This window comes from Hippocampus zosterae, chromosome 3, assembly GCF_025434085.1.
Source record: "Hippocampus zosterae strain Florida chromosome 3, ASM2543408v3, whole genome shotgun sequence".
NCBI lineage: Eukaryota > Metazoa > Chordata > Actinopteri > Syngnathiformes > Syngnathidae > Hippocampus > Hippocampus zosterae.
In genome coordinates this window covers 5,697,965-5,724,985 of record NC_067453.1, presented here as the reverse complement: position 1 = coordinate 5,724,985, position 27,021 = coordinate 5,697,965, and the positions used below count along the sequence as shown (strand labels likewise).

The following is a 27,021-nucleotide window of genomic DNA, read 5'->3' as shown; positions in this document are numbered from 1 at the left end:
ACCAAGATACTTAAACTCCTCCACTTGGGGCAAGATCTCCCCCCCGACCCGGAGGGGGCACTCCACCCTTTTCCGACTGAGGACCATGGTTCTGCTGGGGGACTTCAATGCTCACGTGGGCAATGACAGTGAGACTTGGAGGGGTGAGATGAGGATTATTATTATTTTTTTAATATATATATATATATATATATGACCTATGCAGCGCGCTTGTTGTTTTCTTTCTGGTTTATTTATAGAGCAACGTAACATCCGCTATGACGTGTGCCGCGTTAAAAAATTCAATCCGGTTCAAATTTATTTAAGTTAATGCCAATAAAAACGCACTAAACTGACAGCTCTAATATATATATATATATAAAATTTATATGGAGAGACCGACAGAGAGAGAGAGAGAGAGAGAGAGAGAGAGAGAGAGAGAGAGAGAGAGAGATCGAATCCGGCTGCAGCTTTCTTGCATGGAGATTGCATGTTCTCCCCGTGCCTGCGTGGGTTTTCTCTGTGTACTCCGGTTTCCTCCCACATTCCAAAAAACACGTGTGGCGGCTTAATGGAACACTCTAAATTGTCCCTAGGTGTGAGTATGAGCATGGATAGTTGTCATGTGATTGGCTGGCGACCACTTCAGGGTGTTCCCCCTCGAATTGCCCGAAGACAGCTGGGATAGGCTCCAGCACACCCCGCAACTCTTGAGAGGATAAGCAGATCAGAAAATGGATAGATGTCTCTCTCCCTCTCTCTGCATGTGTGTGTGTGTGTGTGTGTGTGTGTGTGTGTGTGTGTGTGTGTGTGTGTGTGTGTGTGTGTGTGTGTGTGTGTGTGTGTGTGTGTGTGTGTGTGTATATACAGTATATATACCAACACTGGTGCCACCCCTCGCCCTCATCACAAAATGATATTACCGAGTCGTGAAGGCCACTGATTCTGAGATACTAAAGACGCCAGTTGCGCCTCCATACTGGCTGATGCGACTCCTGAGGCTGTGCATTAAATTCAATACTCTTATTTGTTTTGCGCCAACTTACTGCACTGGTGGTGCCATCTGTGTCTGTTAGCCTCTGGTGCAGATCAAACCAGACTGTCTGGAAGGGGAAGCACAAACACAACAGCACCAGGTCAGTTAGTAAAACTGGACAGCAACTAAGAAAGAGCTTGGAACATACTGTACATGGCCACTTAGTAGAGTAGTGAATGGTAAACACAGAAGAGAGGAGGAGGTGGAGGTGTGTTTGTTTTTTTTTCCGTTTTTAATATTCAACTGTGGCTATCAGTGGACGGTGTATGCCAATAAGAATCACACCGTAAAAGACAATAAGCTTTGAAAATTGTCTCCACTTTGCAGTGAACAGCATCTTCCACTCCAGGGGGAGACTTCATCCAACATTGAATGTGTCTCTTGGATTTCAGACCCTTTCTCCCACAACAACACTTGAGGTCACTGTAGTTGGCCATGAGAAAAATTCTGAAATGAGAAAATTTCTTCCATCATGAATGGGTATAAACATGTTCTCTAAGTTGTTGTAGCTGTTCACCAAACTGTTCCAAACACTGCCATTGCTTGCCACCGAGGAGCTTTTTAACCACATCGGTGACTTCAACCACAGAGATAGGGGAGCCCACCTCAGTATCCTCAGACTCTGCTTCCTCCGAGGAAGGCGTGTTGGTGGAGTTGAAGAGGTCTTCGAAGTACTCTGCCCACCGGTTCACAACGTCCCGAGTCGAAGTCAGCAGTGTCCCATCCCCACTGTACACAGTGTTAGTGGTGCACTGCTTCCCCCTCCTGAGATGTCGGATGGTGGACCAGAATTTCCTCGAAGCCGTCCGAAAGTCGGCTTCCATGGCCTCACCGAACTCTTCCCACGCCCGGGTTTTTGCCTCGGCGACCACCGAAGCTGCGTTCCGCTTAGCCAGTCGATACCTGTCAACTGCCTCTAGGGTCCCACAGGCCATAAAGGCCCGATAGGACTCCTTCTTCGGCTTGACGGCCTCCCATACTGCTGGTGTCCACCAGCGAGTATGAGGGTTGCCGCCACGATAGGCACCAACTACCTTACGGCCACAACTCAGATTGGCCGCCTCAACAATAGAGGCACGGAACATGGTCCACTCGGACTCAATGTCCCCCGTCTTCCCCGGAACATGGGAAAAGCTCTGCAGGAGGTGGGAGTTGAAACTCTTTCTGACAGGGGATTCTGCCAGACGCTCCCAACAAACCCTCACGATACATTTGGGTCTGCCAGGACGGACCGGCATCTTCCCCCACCATCGGAGCATACTCACCACCAGGTGGTGATCAGTTGACAGCTACGCCCCTCTCTTCACCCGAGTGTCCAAAACACGAGGCGCATATGCACAAACAATGGTCAGGACCCATCCCCCCACCCAAAGGCGGAGGGAGGCAACCCTCTCGTCTACCGGTGTGAACCCCAATGTACAGGCACTGAGCCGGGGGGCAATAAGTATGTCCACACCTGCTCTGCGCCTCTCACCGTGAGCAACTCCAGAGTGGAAGAGAGTCCAACCCCTCTCGAGAGAACCGGTACCAGAACCCAGGCTATGTGTGGACGCAAGTCCTACTATATCCAGTCGGAACTTCTCTACCTCGCACACCAGCTCGGGCTTCTTCCCTGCCAGAGAGGTGACATTCCACGTCCCTAGAGCTAGCTTCTGCAGCCGAGGATCAGACCGCCATGGTCCCCGCCTTTGGCTGCTGCCAAGCTCACATTGCACTCGACTCCTTTGGCCCCTCCCATGGGTGGTGAGCCCATGAGAAGGGGGACCCACGTTGCCTCTTCGGGCTAAGCCCGGCCGGGCCCCATGGGTGTAGGCACGGCCACCAGGCGCTCGCCAACGAGCCCCACCTCAAGGCCTGGCTCCAGAGGGGGGGCCCCGGTGACCCGCGTCCGGGCAAGGGAAACTGAGATCCATTAATTTTACACGTCATAAGGGGTCTTTGAGCCGTGTTTTGTCTGGTCCCTCACCTAGAACCTGTTTGGCATGGGTGACCCTGCTAGGGGCATAAAGCCCCAGACAACTTAGCTCCTAGGATCATTGGGACACACAAACCCGTCCACCACGGTAAGGTGACGACTCACTAAAAAAAGAAAGAAAAACTACTCTTGGGAAAAGCTTTTCAAGTTTCACACGGCTCTATTGTGCACGACCCCACATGACCTCAAAAGAATTTTCTCAAGGCCATAATCATGATTATAAACTTTTGTTGAAATGTGACGTTGAAGGCTGCCTGTTTCAGCTGCATATCAATGATATATAGTAGACCCCCAATGCAAATAGAAATCGGCATATGACTATTAACATTAACGTATGTTTCATAAAATAACAACCGGTAATAAGTATTATAATGGGGCAACATGTCAAACTTCAATGGCGTGTCATGACAAACCTTTTTTAGAAGGTAAGTCTGCATTCCAACTTTGCCGCAGGAATGTGTGATGTAAGATGACAAAACTGTGTTACTTACAAATATTGCATGTAGCAAAAAAATAGGCTGGACATGCATAGCCCTGGCATAAGCTTCAATTTCCTGCAACTCTCAGTCACTGCAGTGGGACATTAAATATTCAACATACAGTATATTCACCACGAGGCATAATATAATGAATTTAACACTAATATGCTGAGTAAAGGTGTAACGGCTCTTCTGTGGCCAGTGTTTTTACACATGCCGGAAAAAAGATGTGAGCCATTAGGTTCACACCGCATCCCGTGACATGAATTATGCTACTTTATCGAGCTAATAGCCAGCAAATGCATCTTTACTGTATGCTGTCGCGATAACACAATTGACAAACACTGCTGCTTCATCAAATCTTTGTGTGTGTGTCAGAGAAGTGCACCTAACTGCACAGCTTTGGATGACCGTCACAGACACATTTCACCAATTGAACTCTGGGGCTTTCTAAGTTGGATGTGATTAGCTGGTCAAGGCCTAAAGCTTACAAAGAAAACGCAATCACGGATCAACAAGTGGGGCATCAAACCAATGGAATGGGAACATGGACACTGCAATCCTGGAGATCAGTAGTTCGCAACATTTTTTGTCATACAATGAACACCCTCTTATTCATCCCATGTTGATGATTCTTCAAAAGTAGAACGGAACACATTGAATTCTCAGACATGGTCTTCTTGTTAACCCAAATTGGACAAAATAAATACGGTGTGTGTCTTTGAAAACGATTTTAACATGCTTTTTAAAAGTACACAAGCAAAATAAATGATGAACCTGCCTTGGTTCATATAAAACGTTTTCCCCACAAAACTGGAGCTCCTTTGAATTAGTCCCCTTTAAACGGGCATTTAAACTTTAACGATCAGGAACAAAATAATTGTCTTGGAAGGGAAACAAACAACTTGGAGCGCATACCATCATACCCACATACCATTTTATAGATAGGCTCATGAAATATTTACCTACCTTGGAAACAAAATATTAATTGTTTCCCAGTAAAGTGCTCATGTACCCCTCGGGGTACACGGAACCCCGATTCGGAAACATTGCTTATTACCACACTTTTGAGTGATTTGTCTCCTTTTGTCACCACCTCCAAAAGTGCACATTGCCTTTAGTTATTCATAGCTCCTTCTGGTGTTGTGGTTCACTCATTCAGAAACAGCTGAGTCTGCTGGGGATCCATTTGGCTTAACATGTTCTCTCCTGGACCAAACATCCCTCCTCCTTTTGAGATCAAACCTGCTTCTACCCCCCTCAAAGTGATTTGTTTTTTAACTCTTCTTGCATCCAACAACCAGACATTGATTCAGCTTCAATGAGTCGCAGCAAGATGGAAAAGAATGGCTAAAAAAAGATAACATCAGATTTCATGTTACTGCAAGGGCATATCAGTATGTGGACACTTAAGAGTGAGTGAAGCAGAGGAGAATGAAGAGTATCAATTCAAGGGTGACGGCAGACACACAGCCATGCACAGTCTGGGCATGTTTGGATGGTCACTTACTTTATTCTCCAGTCGTCCGATGAGTTCGGACAGGCGATTTATTTGAGCCTCGAGACCCTCTTTCCTTATCTCCACAGCGCCTGCAGAACATACATGCAGTATAAATTAAAAAAAAACATTATATATATATATATACTGCATGTATAAAAAAAAAATCCTCATCTCACCCCTCGGGTGGTGTCCGTCCCTCATTCAGCTCGGGTCCTCTACCAGAGGCCAGGAAGCTTGAGGGTTCTGCGCAGTATCCTTGCTGTTCCCAGCACTGTACATTTCTGGACTGAGATGTCCGATGTTGTTCCCGGGATCTGTTGCAACCACTCATCTAGTTTGGGGGTCACTGCCCCGAGTGCTCCGACCACCACAGGCACGACTGTCACCTTTACCTTCCAGGCTCTCTCCAGCTCCTCTCTGAGCCCTTGGTATTTCTCGAGTTTCTCGTGTTCCTTCTTCCTGATGTTTCCATCACTAGGGACCGCTACATCCACTACAACGGCTTTTCTCTGCCCTTTATCTATGATCACGATATCTGGTTGGTTCGCCATTACCATCTTGTCAGTCTGGATCTGGAAGTCCCACAGGATCTTCGCTCTGTCATTCTCCACCACCTTCGGAGGTGTTTCCCATTTTGACCATGGGGTTTCCAGTCCATACTCCGCACAGATGTTTCGGTAGACTATGCCAGCCACCTGGTTATGGCGTTCCATGTAGGCTTTCCCTGCCAGCATCTTACACCCTGCAGTTATGTGTTGGATCGTGTCAGGTGCCTCTTTGCACAACCTACACCTTGGGTCTTGTCTGGTGTGGTATATCTGGGCCTCGATGGCTCTGGTGCTCAAGGCCTGCTCCTGAGCAGGCCAGCCCTTTCTAGCCACTGATAGGACTTCTTGAGATCAGCCACTTCAGTTATGGTCCGGTGGTACATGCCGTGTAGGGGCTTGTCCTCCCATGATGGTCCCTCTTCCAGCGCCTCATCTTCTGTTCCCCATTGTCTGAGACATTCTCAGAGTACGTCATCCGTTGGAGCCTTCTCCTTGATGTATTCATGGAGCTTGGATGTTTGATCCTGGACAGTGGCTCTCACACTCACTAGTCACCGGTCTCCTTCCTTTCGGCTTGCGTACAGTCTCAGAGTGCTGGATTTGGGATGGAACCCTCCATGCATGGTTAGGAGCTTTCGGGTCTTAACGTCCGTGGTCTGAATCTCTTCCTTTGGCCACCATATTATTCCTGCAGGGTATCTGATCACTGGCAAGGCATAGCTGTTTATTGCCCGGGTCTTATTATATATATGTAACCAGGTGAACCTTACTTAGATGCTTGTAGTGAAGGCTTCCTTGTTTAACAAATGTAGCACTGTCACTTTAAGAGCCACACTAGATCAAAACACGCGGGAACATATGCAGCGTGTGAGAATCAGACCAGAAAGGGTGACATGCACGTAAAGGAGGGTAGTCGCTGAACTGTGCCCACTGCTTGTCCCAACTTGATACACCCATGATCGTCCTCGTAACCCTGGCGATATTCAGGTAATTGGTAACTAGTTTACCATGACGCATGTTAGGTGTTAATTTTGGACAAATGATTAATTAGTGAATGGTATTTGTAGAGCACAATATCTGGAGTGGTTTGGGTTGGAGTTGAAATCTACCACTAGTGAGTCGTGTGAACAGCTGTACAGCGTAAGTGTTCGCAATGTTATAAGATGTAAATATGTTTTTTACTGTAAATTATATGAACTGTGTTATCTGTTCTTTATCTGTTCTGTTTGTGTTTGACCACGTGCTTTGTACACACCCAACACACCGGAACATATCGAGTAAGTGTGGCTGCATCTCAAAACATTGGGTTGTAATGATTATTTGTTCTGCACTAAGAAGTATTGTGGCTTGTAAATAATGTATTTTTATTTCTGTTTTCCTATTAAGCAAGCCACTGCTGTTGTCTATTGTGGCGTAATTGTCTGTACTCTGTTAAATGATTTTCTTTGATCTCTTAGATCCCTTTTCGACCTCTTTTAAAATTCAGTTAACATCTCAGTCTTTCATCTTAATGCTGAACAATTTTTCATTGTTCAGTCGGGAATAAAGCCCACCTAAAAATTATTTTGTGTCCAGTCCAGTCTTTCCAAAGACCCGGCTACATATATATATATATATATATATATATATATATATATATATATATATATATATATATATATATATATATATATATATATATATATATATATATATATATATATGTTAGGGATGTGAATCTCAGCACTGAGGACGATTCGATACACATCACGATCCACTGCCAGCGATGCGATACTTGAACGATACATGGAATTTTCTGGCGATACGATGCGATACGTTTCACCGTCGTCACGATGCGATACGATTCGATACACATTAAGTTCAAATCAATGCGATCCGATATGATACAATGCAATTTGTTGCGATATTGTGCAATTAAACATGATGCAAATAAGCAAAGAAAAAAAGCTTTTAAAAAGATGGAATTCAGTATGGTATTACAAAAAGGATGCCACTTTATTCCTTATAAAGAGTAGAACTTGTAAAACAACTTATTTAAGCCCTTTCACAATTGGGTTTTGTGCAAAGAAAATGTAAACAATTTGGCACCTGAGACTCACAGCTGTTGCTATAGTGTAAACACAAACAGACTATTCTCACTGAGTGTCTTATATGAAATATATTAATAATATATATATGTATATAAATCTATAGCGCAAGATGTCCACCCATCCACTGTAAGTGCAACTCAGACACAGTAATCTCACTTCTCACTTTGTTGTACACATCGGGAATATGTTTGTAAGTGAACACAGACCTGTCTGGTATTTTATACCTGGGTTCCAAAACGTGCAAGAGCTGTCTGAAACCCTCGTTGTCCACCACGCTAAGGCTGGACGTCTTTGCATATGAAATAAGCAGTGGCCCTAGTTATAGCCATTGCGCGGTCACAGTGAGTTGCAAGGGGACTCCCAAAATAAGAGGCAATTTTTTCTGATTCTGACCTGGTTTAACAAGAGTTTCTCCGGTGTCCGACGAGGAACTGGGCGGGGAAGCGGAAGGGTAACTTGTCGGTGATCTGGTGCCATCGGTTTAAGTGGGTCTGCATATTTGTGGTGCTGCCGTTGTATGGCTTCTTAGTGCGACATTCCTTGCAAATTACGGAGGTTTTATCAAGCTTTCCGTCTTTCTTTTCGAAGCCGTAGCATTTCCAAACATAAGATTTGAATGTTGCGGCTGCATTAAATATAGTAGTTTCCTTGCTGCTGCGTGCGCTAACTTCCATAATGTTTCGCTAGTTGTGTACTGGACTGTATGTGACGCACGGCGACCGTCCGTATTCAACACAAAACGCAAAGCAATGATGGTGCATTCATTGCGCCTAGGAAAGGGCTGATATGTGACGTTTAACATGAATAAAACGGCGCTTGAATCGGATTTTAGCGATACCCATCAATGCATCGTGATGAATCGCGATTTCACCCGTCAATCGCGTCGTACCCAGTGAATGAGCCGATGCACTCGGATCGCGCACGTGCGCATCGATGTATTGATTAATATCGATTATTTTCCACACCCTTAATATATATATATATATATATAATATCCCATATTAATATATATATAATTAATAATTATTAATAATTAATAATAATTAATATATATTACTGCATATATATATATATCTATATATATATTGCGCGTCGTCCCGCACGCGGTCTGTCCTTCCGTCTGTCCCTTTTCAAAACGTACCTACTTCACCGCGCCGCAACTGCGCCGCTCAGGCAGTGGCTCACTACGATCGCCCGGGCATCTTAGCGAAAAAATGTTGTCTACCCACAAGCATTGCAATAAAATTGTTCGTTATTTAGTAGAGCTAAATATCTCTTTATTTTCGCGATAAGCAATGAAGATGAACAAAAAGTTGAACCAAGCAACAACACTTGTGTGGGCCCAAGGCCCACCTTACCAGCCTTCCGCAGGAACTAGCTGATGAGCTGCCCGGAGGGCGGCGAACCACCACCTTACCAGCCTTCCGCAGGAACGAGCTGATGAACAAAAAGTTGAACCAAGCAATAACACTTTTGTGGGCCGAAGGCCCACCTTACCAGCCTTCCGCAGGAAGTAGCTGATGAGCCGCCCGGAGGGCGGCGAACCAGCTAGTATATAATAAATGGGAAAACTTTTTTGACAAAAAAAAAAAAAAATAACTAAAAGACCCCCCCCCCCCCATTTGTGACAGTTGGGTTAGTCAATTCACAACTATTAATCGAAAATACCCCATCAATGTTTATTTTTGCCCAAATCATTTTACATGTAATACAGAGTAGTGATTTTTTTTTCGGCTTCATAGCTCTCCTAACAAATGGACGAGTTTTTTTTTCTTCTAATGGATAAACACGGTTATTCCATTAGAACTTTTTATCTTGTACCCTCCCAATCCTGTGATCAAAGGTGAACTTGACTCCCATCCCGAGGCGATCCTACGGGATTCCCGTGACAAATATGAGTCCCCAAAAAACGTCAAACTCTCATAAAAAGTCATGTCAAATTCATAGACGGTTTTAAAAGGTGGCAGCTGTCACCCTGACCAAATACCTTGACCCTCAGTTGCTTTTGCTGGCTGTTGGCAATAAATCTATCAATACTACATTTCACATTTTATTAAGAATGTTCATTATATTGTATAACCTGTATACAATATATTATACAATGTATAACCTGTGTAGTCTAGGATGTAACATTAATATGTTGATAAAATGGGGTGTCACCTGGATTCCATCCTGATTGGTGTCTATTTCAAATTGAAACCAAATCCTTGGAACGTAATGATGCAACTTGACTGGTAAGAGTCGAGACAATTTCTTCCTTGCATGGAAGATAGAATCACACTTCCCGAACATAGTAAAACTGTCACATCATGATATTTGATTTAAAAAAATGCCTCATAGCTTGTTTACCACTTGAGTTTTTACACACACACACACACACACACACACACACACACACACACACACACACACACACACACACACACACACACACACACACACACACACACACACACGCACACACACAGAGTCATTTCCAGTTGTAGAGTTTCAGGCACATATACTGTGCTAAGAGCTTTGATATGATTTATCTTGGACTCATTTTTTTTTGTGTATTACATAAACCTCACATTCAAATCGGGGTGGGAAGACTACTTAATAAATCGACTGTATGTATCATTGCATGCCTTGCACGTTTTATACACTGTCTATCAAATTACTGCTCATGCAGTTCTGATTCGAGGCAATGTATAGTTTACTACCTTGCACTTGTGACAACTGTCAAGACAACAAAGTTGAATCTGATCCAATATAACTGAAGGCTAATTTTCACTTTTTCATGAATAGCGGGCGCTCACAAAACATGATTAATAATCGCAGCCCTTTTGAGTAAGTTCCCCTACTTCTGACTAGTGTGCTTCTGTTTCTTTGCACTCATCCGCACGCAACCGCTTCCACCCCCACCAACACTCTCTCTGACGCTCTCCTGAGCACCCGTCCACTTTCTTCCCCCTGATGGCTCCCACAGCTAATTGGAGAGCTGACTGCCCACTCTTCATTAAAAGCTTTAACAGTCAGTCAATTAGCAGCTACCTTCCTCCACACCAACGCATACACACACAGAAACTCATCAATTAAACTAGAGCTTGGAACCATGGAGGCACTTGGACATTAACGCCCAGTGGTAGATATTAACTAATCAGTCACAGTTTGCTGGCTTACCAGTGCAACTGTGCACCCTCGATTTTATATTTTAGGCAGGCCCGGAAATTAGTTTACAAGGGCCGCATGCAAGATGGTAAAGCTTATGAGAACTGTTTGAATCTGCATTCTAATAAATATGATTTGTACGGCATTTAGAAATTTATGTACACTTTGGGAGCCTGCGAGTAGCTCATCTCACACATTTAATAGTCAGGGCTCTATTTTCAAAGACAGTCGCACATGCATTCAGTTTGAAAACTGGCACATTGTTATTTTCGTGCCAGGCAAGTGCAAGTCCAGTTTAGAAGGAATTTGGCCAACTGAGGTACGCTATGCTGGGCATCGAGTGGACCGAGGGGGTTTTCAATTACAGCCCCTAAGTGCACCTCACTAGTGATGGGTCCATGAGGCCTCATGAGGCGTGTCGACACAATGACACACTGTGTTGATACTGTACCGATACTGTGTCGCTGACCACTGCCACCTGCTGGACCTTCAAAATCCCTGCAGCCAACCCACTTGACAGACTGAAAAAAATGATTTGATGATGACATGTATACACTGCACTACCATCACTCTACCCAATGACTGGTACTGAATGAGTTAAAAGCTCAGTGTAGCCACAAGCGCCATTGTTTATGTTGTTGTTTATGCTGTTTATATTGTCTATACTGTTCAGATTCCATCCATCCATCCATCCATCATCTACCGCTTATCCGACTGTTCAGATTACATGTCTTTAAAAAAAAAAAAAGACTGTTCAGATTACATGTCTTTTTTTTATACAGTGTAGCTGCTATCCTTTCTTAGCTGCGTGTGTTTAATGCACAGCATGTTTACATGCATGTATGCACTGAGGATTGAGAGGAAGAAATTTCATCTATGCTGCATGTCATACATAAAGCATATTTGACAATAAAGATGACTTTGACCCTTGACAATATCATTCACATCCATGCATTCATATTGTATCATTCAATGTGTTTCAATAATGTGAAATTCATGTGTAGATGCGCCAGTGTTTTAAATTTCAGTCTGTTGCATTTTCTCCGGGTGCTCCGGTTTCCTCCCACATTCCAAAAACATGCATGGCAGGCTGATTGAACACTCTAAATTGTCCCTAGGTGCGAGTGTGAGCGTGGATGGTTGTTCGTCTCTGTGTGCCCTGCGATTGGCTGGCAACTGATCCAGGGTGTCCCCCGCCTACTGCCCGAAGACGGCCGGGATAGGCTCCAGCACCCCCCGCGACCCTAGTGAGGATCAAGCGGCTCGGAAGATGAATGAATGAATGAATGCATTTAATGCTTGATATTTCCTCTGTTGTGGAGAAGACACACACACAATGGAATAAGACATGTCAAAAATCCGAGAGGCACTTGGTGAGACAAGGAGATTTTAATGAACACCTTATTCTCCAAAAGGAGATCAAAATGGCTTTACGTGGCGGACAATTTGTATTTGTCCGGAAGCTGCTCCATAATATGCACGGACTGTAGCAACGTCACTCGAGTGAAGCGCGTCTCAGCACTCAGCAGTCGATAGTCTGCTGCTCTCAGCTGTGTGCGCGAGCACGTACTTGCGGCGCCGACCCAACCCACGCCACATATTAAGCTTTGAACTACGACAACAGCTAAGCTAGCCTAGCCGATGTAACGATGGTCAGCAACCAAGGTTTATGTTTTATGTGACTTTTAATAGCAACGTGGCAGAGTCATCAAACATGCGGTGTGCTCACTCGCAATCACTTTCTGGAACTCCCCCTTAGAGGCGGGACCTCTCAATCAACTGGAGTATGACGTACAGTACAAACGTTCATAAAACACTTCTCATATAATAATAGCCTATTATATGACAGCCGGCATGACGCTAGAAGTCAGACGGACAAATTTTTTCTGATAATCAGGGTGTTGCCCAAACATATATTCTTATTCGAGCGAGGGTGGGGTCTAGCTTGTTTCGGCAATCGGCATCGTGTCGCCAGACGCACTTCCTTAGGATACACTGTGTGGGCTTTTGCTGCGTCAACGCCCCCTGCACTGAGTCGACGCCCCCTGGACTAAGTGCCGCAGCTTGGACTGTGCCAAGCAGCAGATGCAGTCTAAACTGCACCGGTGCAGTTCATGTGTCAATCACGTGACGTAACGAAGCGGCACATGCACCGACACGTGGTTTGCTTTGTGAGCCCGGCGCATGCATCAACGCATCGGTGTCGCTGGACCCATCACTACACCTCACATTTTATTGACAGAAAGTAGACAAGATCTAAGACCAACAAAAAGCAGGTCTAAGTTGTGGTACATGTGATTTTAGCAGATTTGATCGAATAACAGGCAGCCAGGGCTGACGTGTGGTGGAAGTAGCCGTATTTAATTCATGGATATGACTACAGTGTGTATTGAACTCTCATAATAATTTTAGGAATCTTGTTTATATCACACTTAATGATATTTTTTCAAAGAAAACCTCGCAGCAAAGGCATTTTGGTGACCATCTTGAAAAATGGCCACCATATTGGATTTTATGCGTACAAACGGGTGATTACATTGCCAGTAGTTCTAAACCAACATCACCAGCCTTGCTGCATGCATATTGATCTTTTCCTGGTGACAGTATGAACTGTGTGTACACCAGTGCAGACAACTCCTCTAGTCTGTGGAGCAGCTTCAGTTGATTACAGTTGGTCTGTTGCAACTCTTCTAACTCTACTATGACTGGACTGCTGGGGGTTACTGTCTTGGGTTTCATTGGCTACATTGCGTTGTCTACAAAAACAGCCAATAAAAGTATCATGAATAGTATACATCTTCAAGTCAGGTTTGTTGTAAGACTTAAGTGTGCCCAAGCATGATTTGAACATTGTTCCTTTGTTCATTTTAACAGCTCATTACCACATTTAGAGTGCAAGTGTCTCCACACACACACACACACACACACACACACACACACACACACGCACACACACACGCACGCACGCACACGCACACACGCACACACACACACACACACACACACACACACACACACACACACACACACACACACAACAGGCACAAACAGGACTTGTTTCCCCATGTGCGGGTAAAACCCTAAACAATTAAATGCAGCTGATTTACAACAAGTACAAGGAAGAGATGCAGTAAACCACTGCACAGAAATACAATACAGCAAGTGGCTGCTCAGCCTGTAGTTAGCGCAAGATATTTTTAGCTCTTCCATTCTCTTTCCCCCACTTTCGTTCTCATCTTTGATCCTTCGCCAATTCATCCCCACTCCACTGCAATTCCACTGCTTTGCATGTTTACTCTCTCCTGATCAAGTTACACATCTTGTACTGTACAGTAGCTATATCACAAGCACAAAAGGATGACATTCTGTGCTTTCGATAGGTGCAACAAGACGAGTAGAGAACACTAACATGTTGAGGGAATGTTTCTTAAGCTCATACTGAAATTCGGAAAGAGTGTACTGAGGCAAAAAAAAATAATAATAAATTGTGAATAATTTATCCATCCGCGGCTTATCCTCATTTAAATGTTAAAATCTTGTCAAGGTACGTTCTTTTATTAATTTTGAGAAGCTATTTTATTTTTCTCTGCTTTGCTTCTGAATGTTGTCAGCTCTTGTTTGTGAATGCTTTTAGGTGCTGTGTCTTTGCTTGTATGAAGCTCATTGAGTTGCCTCGTGTATGAATTGTGCAATACAAAGAAAGCTGTCGTGCCTTGCCAAGGTGCCTTGATGACTATTCTAATCGATTCCGAAATGTCATTCAATCATTGTGCCACATATGGTACAGGCCAATGTTAAGCTTGTGCCATATCATACTGTGATCATACTGTGCATGCGATGACAGGAGATTCTCATCTCTAATAACATGCATTGTTATCAGTGTAAAGGAGCAATTTGGTTGAAATAAAAACAAAAATATCAGCAAACCATTCAAACCATTTTGTAGTAGTTTCGCTCATTATTAAGAAAATTTATCATCTGAGAATGATTACTTTGTAATGGTGCCAGACACCCTCGTTTACATCATCAGGCTGACTTAAAAATGCAATGTTTTCTGCAACTATTATCGGGATAACTGCGGGTGAAAAGCCATTCATGTGGTGAAATGAAACCTCATTACATCACCTTCACCTGCCAATGGTTATGTACAACTGAAATAGTGTCGCAGAGAAGTGTGAAGTCCCTGCAAATTTATCAATAAGTATGAAATGCATTAAAAAATGTTATTGTCACAGGCAGAGCTGTTAAGAGAAATAGATGCTAGCGGATCTGACTTTCTCAGATATGAAATAAAGTGATTGGTACCACTTTATAGAAACAACGATAATTGTAATGCATTAGTGAAAGATGAAGAAGAATCTGTGCTTGATTGTTGCACCTTCTCAGCAGCACATGTGTTCCAGCCCTGATTTTGATAGGGGGGAATCTCTGCGCAATTTGACTGCCACCGCGCAACAGCCCCCGGATGCTTGTGTTTTTTGCGGCTGTAATGAGCAGCATTTTTCACTGCCCCGTTTTGTTCACCGGAGATGTCGGCACTGTTGGAGAGTCCTCCTTGGTGCGGCTAGATGGATGGCTGCTGGAGCTGACGATGAGGAGAAAGGAGTGTTGACGCTGAGCGCGGGTGCGTATTTGGACCTGAGAGTCGGCGCTTGGAATTGAAGCGGATTTACATGGGACAGGAGACGTGAATTAATCTCATATTTTCATCAGTGGACATTACAGCTTCTTGTTTACTTTCAAATTTAGCTGATAGCAGACGTGTGGGACATCATGCTTGAGCATGATATCTCTGATCCACTGTTGAAAGGACACTTCGATTTTCTGCTCTTTCATCTATAACTGCTTCAACCAAAACGGCGTACACAGGAATAGTGGTTACGATTGCATGACTGTCCTTGTCTTATTGGATGTGTTGTGTTATATTATTTTGTTTCATGTATTATTGTATTTGATCGGTTGTACTGTGAGGTTGCCGGGTCGAGAATTACTCCTGTAACTGGAACTTTTAGACCAGAGTGACTGTAATCTGTATTTGTGATACAAAACATTCAAGTTTTTTTGTGACAAATCATGGAAACTTCTTGCAACCTGCTCACATCCTCATCATTATTCACATCATAAATTGATTCACTGAAATTAACTAACCACATTTGCAAGTAATTGACTCTACCACAATAAATCATGTTCAGTCAAGTAGACAAGCAGATAATCTGGGTTGACTGTTGCCACTGTGAGGGGCACCGAGGTTCACCCTGGCCAGATGGCACTGTGCGAAAGAGACTTGTTTCAAAAGGAAAAAAAAACCCCAGGAGGTAGATGTGGGTCTTTCTATTTGTTGTATTTACAGTACGTTGTGGGCATCATAAATGTGTTATCCCAAAGCAAAGCATAATGGACACTAAGCCTACACAATATTGTTAAACAGTAAATATTGAAACAACAAATAAAATATTGCAGTTATAGTTCTCCGTATATTGATGATGATTTAATGCCATCTCACATGGCCCATGACACAAAACCATGTGTGCATTCGAGTTAAGTGAATGATAAACTGCTGAGTGTCAGTTGAGCATCCTCTGCCTCATGATTGTGGGTGTGAAGGTAATCATACAAAACGATGATGGATGTGTCCGGCCATAAAATATAAGGATGTGCTGCAATCGGTGTGTGTGTGGGTGTGTGTGTGTGTGTGTGTGTGTGTGTGTGTGTGTGTGTGTGTGTGTGTGTGTGTGGCACCTGAGGCAGTGTTGATGGTCCTGACAGCCTCCTTTGTACTGATTCTGTTGTTAGGGGGATAATCAGGAACGTTGTCATGGCGCCTGTCTGAGATCCGGGGACTCGTCTTTGCTGGAATATGACTGAAATGGAATGGAATACATTATTGAAAAGTATTCATCTTGGCCAATACACAAAGCCAATTATCAGGGCCCAGAAACACCATTTCCATGCAGACCAAAATCAAAATCACATCGGACATGTTTGTCTTTCAAATGATGAGATTATGAGAAAGATTATTCATTTTCAACGACTATTTCGGCAAAGGTATACCCATGACTGCCTGCCTGTCAATCACAAGGCACATACGGTATGCAAGGACATTCACATAAGCATCAACAACTAACATGCATGTTTCTGCAATGAGTGAGGTGCCAAACACACGCACACACACGCACGCACTCATTCACACTCAACAAGACCCGAGCTGAGATTCAAAACCCAGAATGTTTCAAATAGAAGGCAGACATGATAACAAACGCTCAACTCTTATGCCAGAAAGATGATATTCAGCATTCACTGTCAATGTGTATAAGAATCAGTATTGTGTTTAGTGAAGAAAACATGCTGTACATTAAGGGTGGCAGGAAAGTTTCAGGGCCGGAGTCACAAGCCACTTTTCAAATCCGCTTCAAGTTTTTCCCTTTCAGGTAATCATTTTGGCGTCTTACACACATTCACAGCCTTCTCTGCCACATTCTAATGCACTGCTGGATAGATTGTTCTAGGAGACTCCACACTTCAGTCACTATGGCCAAAACACGTCCCCTTGATGACCGGCTTGAGCTTGGAAAAAGAAATAAGATTACACAGAGCCATGTGAAGAGAGGAGGGAGGTTTCTCCAGCATAACGGTTTCTCTCGACCAAGAACTGTTAGATGCTCAGTCATATCTTCTCATGGTGAAGCAGCTACGAGTTGTCCTGCCACGACTCTTGCTTCTTTTCGTGCACTGAGCAAAGTAGGATCTCTTTGTGAACACGCTACTTGATTGTCTGGCCCACAAGAATAGGTCAGTTAGATTGGAAATATATTTTTTGTGATAAACAGTCCTGGAAATTTTCTGACAGACCTCATATAAGGTTGTGATTATTGTTTAAAACATAACTTTTGAAGAACATGCACTGACATATACTGTACATATATTTGGGAAATCACACCAAGGACTCACCCCGACTGGCTGTGTTGTTCATCAATGGCATCCACAGCACTCTCCACAGAATTCAAGAGAGACTGGATTTGATTGGCTGATTCTTTCAGGAGGAAACGGGTCACAAACTGCTCCACATTTGTTCCTCTCTCATAGACCTGTTCAGAGAATAGTAGTTATTTTGGAAAAGAAACTGTATTTAATTTTTTTGGAAGTTACGTTTTTCACCATACATTGTGTTATAATTCTCTTTCAAGTTTCTGCCTATCAGAGGACTTTGAAGCGCGCATCTGTCTACCTGAATTCTTCTCTTTCATCCACTTGTCATCTCATAGTAGGCAGCAGAAAGCAGGAATGCAACAATCACAGCTGTACGCGGATTTACTATCGAACAGAACAAACACCTTGTGGGCTCTCTGCATCTCAGATTAAAAACAATAAAAAGAATCCAAAAATGTAGACAGATTCGTATCATTTGGTCCGGAGGTGCCTGGAAAGAGTTGGCTTGTTTCAGATTATATTCATAGAAAAAGGGAAAACAACTCAGCTACATCATCACCAAGAGCTTCTTTCCATCATCACTGTCACATGTCACAATACTGAATAATTACCAAAAGTAACAGCTTCCTATTGAGGGAATTCATTCATTCAAGGCAATGGCTTTGTTCCCAGATCACTTTGTGGTCTATCGAGAGCATCTTGTATTGTGTTAACCAGGGGCAGAGCTAGGTGGTGGCCAATGGTGGATGCGGCCTGTCACCCCAATGTCAAGGGGACCATTTTGATTAAGGTAATTCTGTTGTGCGGATAATTAGTCAGGCCTTACTGCCGTTTCCCCAGGGTCACGTTCCGTTACACTGACAAACTGAAATGTTCTGCCACCACACATTTAAACTGATGGTTCAACCAAATAAGTACTGAAACTATTGAGCTGCATACAATATGCGAGAAGAGATTGATAAATATTGATGCTTTGGGAAATGGAATTACTTTACCAAACACACCTTTAGAAATGAATTGTATCTGCCTAATTCCTGAAGTCTCTCATGGAGAAACGAATATGTGAGTGACTTCTGTAACCCGGATTATGGCATGAGGCAATGGGGAGTGGACATAACCAAAATCTATATTGACTTAAAAGAGTAGCGTCGTTAAAAAATTGCTTAATTAAACAGAATTGAATATTGCCGTGGCCCGAGCGAATCAAGGCACAAAATACTAGTGGGGTGTCAGCGAATGAGAGGTGCAGTTTTTCACCTTCGTGACGTCACGAGCGTGCGGCGCAACCTATCTCGGTCTCTTTTTTCTGACGGGACCTGAACGCGAGCGGACGTATTCTTCGCCGTTGTGAGGAAGTGTTTCGGGAGAAAGAGAGTCATTCTACGCAGTGAGTGTGCTCAGAGGCTTGAACGTGTTATGCGCATTTCGTTTAAAATCACTTGTTGCTAAAACATAGTCACTTTCCTTAGACCTCGAGTACTGCACTGGGCTAACGTAGCTATTAGCATTACGTACCGCCGGGATTTCGCCGACCGTATAACATCGTCGGAGTATCGTTCAACATTCTTCTGGTGAGTGTACATAAATGTTAATAACGTCTCACAGTACTTGGAATTAAGTACAGTGCACTCCGCTTAATAGAACACCGGTTAATAGAGTAATCCGCTTAATAGAGCAAAAGGCTCTGGAACCGATTTGCCTAATGCAATTTCCTATAAAGATACTCCGCTTAGTAGAACAGATCTCCGCTTAATAGAACAGGCCGTAAGCAATGAACATTGTAAACTAGTGGTTTTCGAAGTGTAGCTATCGCGATACTGTACCACTATCGCGAGAAAACGCGGTAGTTCTAGCCGTATACAGTACAGTAACAGGTAGCACGCGTCACTCCACACATAGACACACGCACGTCACAATGGCTTCAACTTCATTCAAGAGACGAGAGAGAGACGAAGTGTAGCTATCGCGATACTGTACCACTATCGCGAGAAAACGCGGTAGTTCTAGCCGTATACAGTTACAGGTAGCACGCGTCACTCCACACATAGACACACGCACGTCACAATGGCTTCAACTTCATTCAAGAGACGAGGGCTATCACCTGCGGATAAGAAGGACATACTCAGACGATACGATGCATTGCCGGATTCTCAGAAGGTACGCCCGCGGTTTCCAGGACTTCCCTCTTATCCAGCGCATTGAGAGGGAAGTCAACCGCAAAATTACGGACTCCTGTTTCCAGACAAAAGTAACGAAATTTTTCTCGTGATTTGAGATGTTTGACTGAAGTTGATTAAAGTTGTTGTTTTGTTGTTTGATTAAAGATATGGACGTCCACAGTCGAAATATCTCTTCTAACTCGTCAGCAGGGGTTTTTCTGCGTGCATAACTTGGTCGTCGACGTGTCTGAAGGTGTACCTAATAAAGTGTCTCCGGTTAATAGAAACCCCGCTTAGTAGAACAGAAGCGCTTCGGCCCAATGGTGTTCTATTAAGCGGAGTGCACTGTAGTTAATATTAATTACTGTAGTTACTTTATTGTCGGCGCTCGTGTGCACTCGGCCCTATTAGGCCGGGTCTTTTGTGGAGTTTCAATTGAGGACAGCGCTGGGATTAGCGTGCCTTCAGTGGAGTGGATTCCATTACGGTGCCCTGACGTCCAAAAGTGCTGGAAAAGGGGGTACAGTGGTGGTGGCGAGCCAACCAAAGAACATACAGTATATAACATTTGATAAATTTTAATTTATTTTATTTGTGTTGGTGATGTTTAGAAGAATTTATTTTGTACGACAGGAGCTGACAAGAACATTTTGTGTTTAGTTATTTGATTCAGATTGAAAGGAAAAAAAGGGAACTTACACCGGTGTTGAGAAAAGTGATCACCAATTATTTTGCTTGAGGGAAAGGTCAACTAAGAGGTTGAGACTAAATTGTATTTATTTACTTTCTTTTTTCCACTGTGGTTGTTGTGATAATAATTTTGCTGTCCTGTGTCTGTTTGATATAAAAGTTAATTGTTTTTACAACTGTTGTCTTGTTTCTTTGCCCATGCCACCCCCTCAATAGTGACATCATTGGCTCCAGTGAATCGAACCTAGTGTCCCCTTACTGGCCCAAGTAGAAACCCGTTGTCTACCCATAGTGTTTTATCATCTCCAGCAATTATAAAACAAACGTAGCCCTTGTTACACTTCCGATAACAGACGTCTGGTTAGAATTTTGCCATTTGTTACTGCGGGTTTCATTTCACAGAGCGATTTATTTTAATTTTTGTTCCCCCACCCCCTTTTCAAAACAATCATAAACTCCCATTGCAGCGAAACATAGATTGTATGGTTTAGCTAATTGTTTTAACAAGCAGAAGAAGTTGAATCTGTGTCTACAAGAGCCATGTTTTGAACTGGCTGCCAGATGACGATGAGATAATGTTGGTGAGAGAAACAATAGTTTCCAGCACCTTCCCAGGGTTGAGGATAACAGGAAAAAATAGTCGTAGAGTACTCGTTTGAAAACACCATCACCGAAGCATTCTACATGTGCAGAATGCAGAAGAAGAGCATGGTGCCACAACACGCACATTGAACTTTGTGCTGTGCTTCCTGCTTGCACCGTGACAGGTCACCGGCCAAGTGCCACAGCAACATCAGGTGTCCAACTCGGGAATGACCTCCAAGCGGTGTTGGGCGTGCTTTCGGGCTACGAACAATTGCGTCTGCAGGTACCTGGGTCGCTGTGGCTTTAGGAGCCGCTTTGGGAAAGTTTGGGATTTAATGTAAAAAAAAAAGAGGTTTTACCGTTCAAAACAAATGTCTGATGACATTCAAAACTCTAATGTGGCCTGTATTTAAATTTATTTATTGTACTTAGATGGCAAGGCTTTAAATGAACTGGATAAAAAAAATAAAAATAAAATAATTTGACACCCATGATAAAAAGCCTGTTGGAACCACTCGTGTAAATGTCATAATTGACTGCATTTGCACTCCGGAGGGCAGAGTCAACCAGTCATGTCAGCTTTGCTGTCAGAAGTCACAGTTCAATGATTCAGGGAGACAATTAAAGTTCTAGTGCAGTCAGCCATTCTCTGCTGCTCTCTAATCAAAAGACAAGCACTCCAAGGCGACGCGCCTTCACGTAGGCTACATTGACTTCTCTTATCTCAGTTGATGGCTTTCATAAAAAGGTACACACAGAGGTGCACCCATCATTAAAAATCCACTCAAACAAAGACCTACAAATACGATCGTGCAAAAGCCCTGTCGCTTCATGTAATGATGTTCTCTGCAGTGTTTGCCAACCTTTATTGAGCTTGGGCACACATCCATCCATCCATTTTCTTCTGCTTATCTGGAGTTGAGTTGCAGTGGCAGCAGCTATAGCGGAGAAATCCAGACATCCTTCTCTTCAGTCACTTTGTCTAACTCTTGCGTGTAGGTTCCCAAATATTTCACAGGCCAGTGGAGAGACATACTGTAGTCTCTCCAGCGAGTCCTGGGTTATGCCAAAGGCCACAATTGGTGGGATGGTCCTGGAACAGGGGTCTTAGAGCCCCACCTCATGTGTCTCCTCTCAATGCAAAGGAGCAGCAGCTCTACTTGGAATCCTTCCTGCATGACAAAGCTTCTCACCCTATCCCTAAGGGACAGCCCATAAACCCTGCAAAGGAAACTCATTTAGGCCACTTGGATCCATAATCTTGTTCTTTCAGTCCCGGCCTGCAACTCATGACAATAGCTGAGGGCAGGATCATAGATCGAACAATAAATCAAGAGCTTAGTTTTTCAGCTTAGCTTTTCAGCTCCATTCTTGCTTCACTTGTGAACAAGACCCCAAGATACTAGAATTGCCTCCATTCGAGGCAGGATCTGGTCCTCGAGTGGAAGGGAGCACTCCACCTTTTTCAGACTGAGTACCATGGTCTCAGTTTTGGAGTTGCTGATTCTTAACCGAACCGCTTCTTATTCTGTGAACCGCTGAAATGATACAATGAGATTTCAAAATCGTTGCTTGATGGAGCCAAAAGAACTGTAGTGGGCTGTAATACCCTAGAAAACCCACACAAGTACTGTATTTTCTGGACTATAAGTTTTTGTCATAGTTTGGCTGGACCTGCGATTTATACTCTGGATTGACTTATGTGTGAAATTTTCAACACATGATTATGTCATTTCACATGTTATTGTCACATTAAACAAAAAGAGGGCGCTCTCGGCCTGTGTTGATAAATCGACGATAAGTCTGACATAAGTGATGTAGAAGAGGATGCGCCGCATCGTCTACCTCCCGAATTGGGGGAGTTGTTTAAAAGTGACACAGTGGATGAAGATTTCATTGGATTTAGTGATTTGGAGTGAAACTGATAGTTTGGTAAACTTTTTAGCATGTTCTTTATGCTAGAGTTAAACTAAACTCTTAATATGTTATGTTGTTACTGACATTACCAGGCATGTCAGTCATGTCACGTTAGTATACCGGACACTTATTCAGCCTGTCGTTCTCTATTTAATTTTTATTTGCCTTTCAAGATGATGTGTATGTTTTTGGTGTTGGATTTTATCAAATAAATTTCCCCCAAAAATGCGACTTATACTCCAGTGTGACTTATATATGTTTTTTCCTTCTTAATTATGCATTTTTTGGCTGGTGCGATTTATAAACGAGAGCGACGTATAATCCGAAAAAATACGGTACTTGAAGAACATACAAACCCCACAGAGGAGGGCCAGAGCTGAGTAAAACTATAACCTCTTCGCTGTGAGACATGTCCACCACCACCTCAATTCAAGTTTATCGAGCACTTCATTAAACAGCCATCGATAACACAAAACTGGGAAAATTAAGGAGTGAGAAAAAAAATGTTTAGAGCATTTCTGTCACGATGCAACGTGGTGGTGGATCCCAAAAAGCAGGCAGGAGGGAGGGAGGAGCAGGGTGTACTTGATGAATTGTATTAAAACATAGAAAACTAAATCCAAAACAAAGTCCTCAGAACAGAATGAATCCAAAGTAACAAACAAAAACCATGGCAGAAACTAAAAACTCTCAAGAACAAAAACATGACCAAAACATGACTGAACAAACATGACAATCGCAAAGAGCAACAATGACCCAACAATGAGTGCTCAGGCTGGGAGTCCTTTTAAAGCCACTAATTATCTAACGACCAACAGGTGTGCAGCTCCAGGGAAAAGCCCCACAGTGCCACCCGTTGGTCACAAACAGAAACATGACAATTTCTCTGGTGAACATCGTAATTGGAAACAAGTGAGTCTCATGACTGGTTATGAAAGGAGCATCACAGAAAGGCTCCGTTTTTCAGCAGCAAAAATGGGGCAATGTTCACCACTTTGTGAATAAATGTGTGGGTAAACAGTTCCAACACCAAAAGAACAATGTTTCTCAATGCACAATTGCCAGGAACGGACAGATACCAAAAATTTCAGAGAATCTGGGAATATTTCTACACAAAGCAGCAAGGCCAAAGCACCCCAAAAAATGTAATCCTGTGACCTTCAATCCCTCAGGTCACACTTAAGCACAGCTTCATTGTATAAAGAATATTGCCATGTGGGCTCAGGAACACTTCTGGACATGATTGGCACTTAAAACTATTCGTCGCTATTTGAACAAATGCAAGTGAAAACTCTAGCACGCAAAGAGAAAACCATCTATAAACAATACTGGTGGCTTCTCTGGGGCCAACCTCTTCTGAGATGGACTGATGGTAAGTGTAAAAGTCTACTGTGATCTGACGAGTCCACATTTGAAATTGTTTTGGGAAATCATAAACGTTGTGTCCTCTTTGCTAAAAATGAACGGTAATATCCAGATTGTTTTGAGTGCTAAGTTCAAAAGGAAGCCCATGGTATGGCCAACTTGCCCATCTGTGAAAGCAACATTCACACTGAAAGGTCCCATACAGGTTTCAAAGCAACTATGCTTACAAAAATATAATACCTGTGCAATAATTCAGAGAGTTTGAGGCATGCTCTTCATATTTAAGACGACATGTCTTTCTGTCACCAAATTTTCACTCCGCCAGGTGCATCTCAGGGACACTCCTCCAGGGCCACCCTGCCCACCTGCCAAATAGGCAAATACCCTCAGCGACCCTTTTGCACTGATACCAATATCGGCATTCAAGCCAAGGCGCAGATGCGTTGTCTCTTACATTATAGCATATTCCCCTATTTGCTGAATTTAAAAAAATATTTTCAATGTACACTCCAAAATTAGCATTGGTATAACGGCATTCATGCAACACCTTGATAATGCTTCTTCCCATATTGAATTTAACACACATCTCTCATGCTCTCCCACACGGCCAAGTGGGCCGCATAGGCCCAGCTATAAAACATGAGATAGAAACACTGTGATCTATAATTCACACGAATCACTGACCCAAGAGAATGTATCCTCGGCCCCTTAACATAGCCCCGGGTAAATTAGCTACTGTGCACACTATTATTGGCATCTCTGTATATGTGTGTGTGTGTGTTTGTGTGTGTTTGTACGGCTATACTTGTGAGGACCACTGTGATTATAAGACCAACGTAGTGAGGACATTTTTGACAAGTGAGGACATTTAGGCCAGTCCTCACAAGTTTTTCATTCTAAAGGCCTCTAGAGGGTTTATATAGGCATCTCTCAACGTTTCAGAGAGGTCCTCACAAATATACCAAAAATGATTTTTTGTGTGTATTTTCATTTAAATTCAATACACACACTTTTTACTCACTACCGCCACCTATTGATTTCTGAAATATTTTTGTTCCAACAAAACTGAAACTATAGAAAACAGTCTCATGGGCTTATTAGAAAGTAAAACAATGATGTATTTTTTATTATATCTAATATTTGTCTAAGTTTAACTTTTTTAACAAACATCTTATGAAATAGAACTTGTTATGCAAACCCAAATCTGGAATATGGCCTCAGACCCACACGAAATTACACCTTAAATCAAACCACTAAATAAAAAACCTAAAATAATTTAGTGAAGTACACACTTATTCCATTTGTGACATATTGAGGTTTTAGTTGTCATTTCATAGCTCCACATTTGTAATTTGAAGTGCACATTTCTAACATTAAGCAAAGCTCTCTGAGTATTTTTACTGAGTAATGTTTTATATTCTATTGTATACTACTGATGGAACTATTATTTACTATTATATTTAGGGCATCAGTCTCATCTTTTCCATAAGGACACAAGGACAGAGGTGGCAGAATAAATGTGCACTCAATTGTATTAGTGTTACTTTTGAAAAATATGACATGTAAAAAAAAAGAGTCCTTGAATAAGAGTAAATATGTACGTAGTGGGGCAGCCCGGTAGTCCAGTGGTTACCACGTCGGCTTCACAGTGCAGAGGTACCGGGTTCGATTCCAGCTCCAGCCTCCCTGTGTGGAGTTTGCATGTTTTCCCGGGCGTGGGTTTTCTCCGGGTGCTCCGGTTCCCTCCCACATTCCAAAAACATGCGTAGCAGGTTGATTGAACACTCTAAATTGTCCCTAGGTGTGAGTGTGAGTGCGAATGGTTGAACGTTTCTGTGTGCCCTGCGATTGGCTGGCAACCGATTCAGGGTGTCCCCCGCCTACTGCCCGAAGACAGCTGGGATAGGCTCCAGCACCCCCGCGACCCTAGTGAGGATCAAGCGGCTCGAAAGATGAATGAATGTACGTAGTGAAAGAATCACAAGTACTGAGTAATTGGTGAGGAACTTCTTATTTATATTTTCAAACTACCACATTAAATAGAAATAGGAAAGTGCAATTAAATTAAAAAAGTTAAAGCTGTAAGCATATTTACGCCCTCAGGCATGTCGGAGTTCTCATTGTAACATACATTCAGTCATTTTCCGATCCGTTTTATCCTCACAAGGGTCACGGGGGGTGCTGGAGCCTATCCCAGCCGTCTTCGGTCAGTAGGCAGGGGACACCCTGAACCGGTTGCCAGCCAATCGCAGGGCACACACAGACAAACAACCATCCGCGCTCACACTCACCACCGAGGGACAATTTGGATTGTTCAATTAGCCTGCCATGCATGTTTTTGGAATGTGGGATCTGGAGAGAACCCACACAGACCTGGGGAGAACATGCAAACTTCACACAGGGTGGCCGGAGCTGAAATTGAACCTGGTACCTCTGCGCTGTGAGGTCAACACGCGGACCACTAGTTCACCAGGCCGCTCCCCAGAAAATCCATCCATCCATCCATCATCTACCGCTTATCCGGGGCCGGGTCGCGGGGGCAACAGCTTTAGCAGGGAAGCCCAGACTTCTCTCTCCCTAGCTACTTCTTCCAGCTCTCTCCGGGGGATCCCGAGCCGTT

General features: G+C 43.3%; 1 protein-coding gene across 2 annotated transcripts in view; it reads right to left on the bottom strand.

The window, feature by feature from the left end:
• necab2 (N-terminal EF-hand calcium binding protein 2) overlaps positions 1-27,021 on the bottom strand; it is a 130,194-nt gene that overhangs the window by 32,242 nt on the left and 70,931 nt on the right. The window contains exons 6-9 of one of the 2 annotated variants that reach the window (XM_052060942.1): positions 17,707-17,843; positions 16,498-16,619; positions 4,980-5,059; positions 1,026-1,082 (exon numbers count right to left, since the gene is read on the bottom strand). In XM_052060942.1, coding sequence (XP_051916902.1) covers positions 1,026-1,082; positions 4,980-5,059; positions 16,498-16,619; positions 17,707-17,843 — 396 coding nt within the window. The remainder of the gene's footprint in view (positions 1-1,025; positions 1,083-4,979; positions 5,060-16,497; positions 16,620-17,706; positions 17,844-27,021) is intronic. The other variant, XM_052060943.1, reaches the window with a different exon arrangement.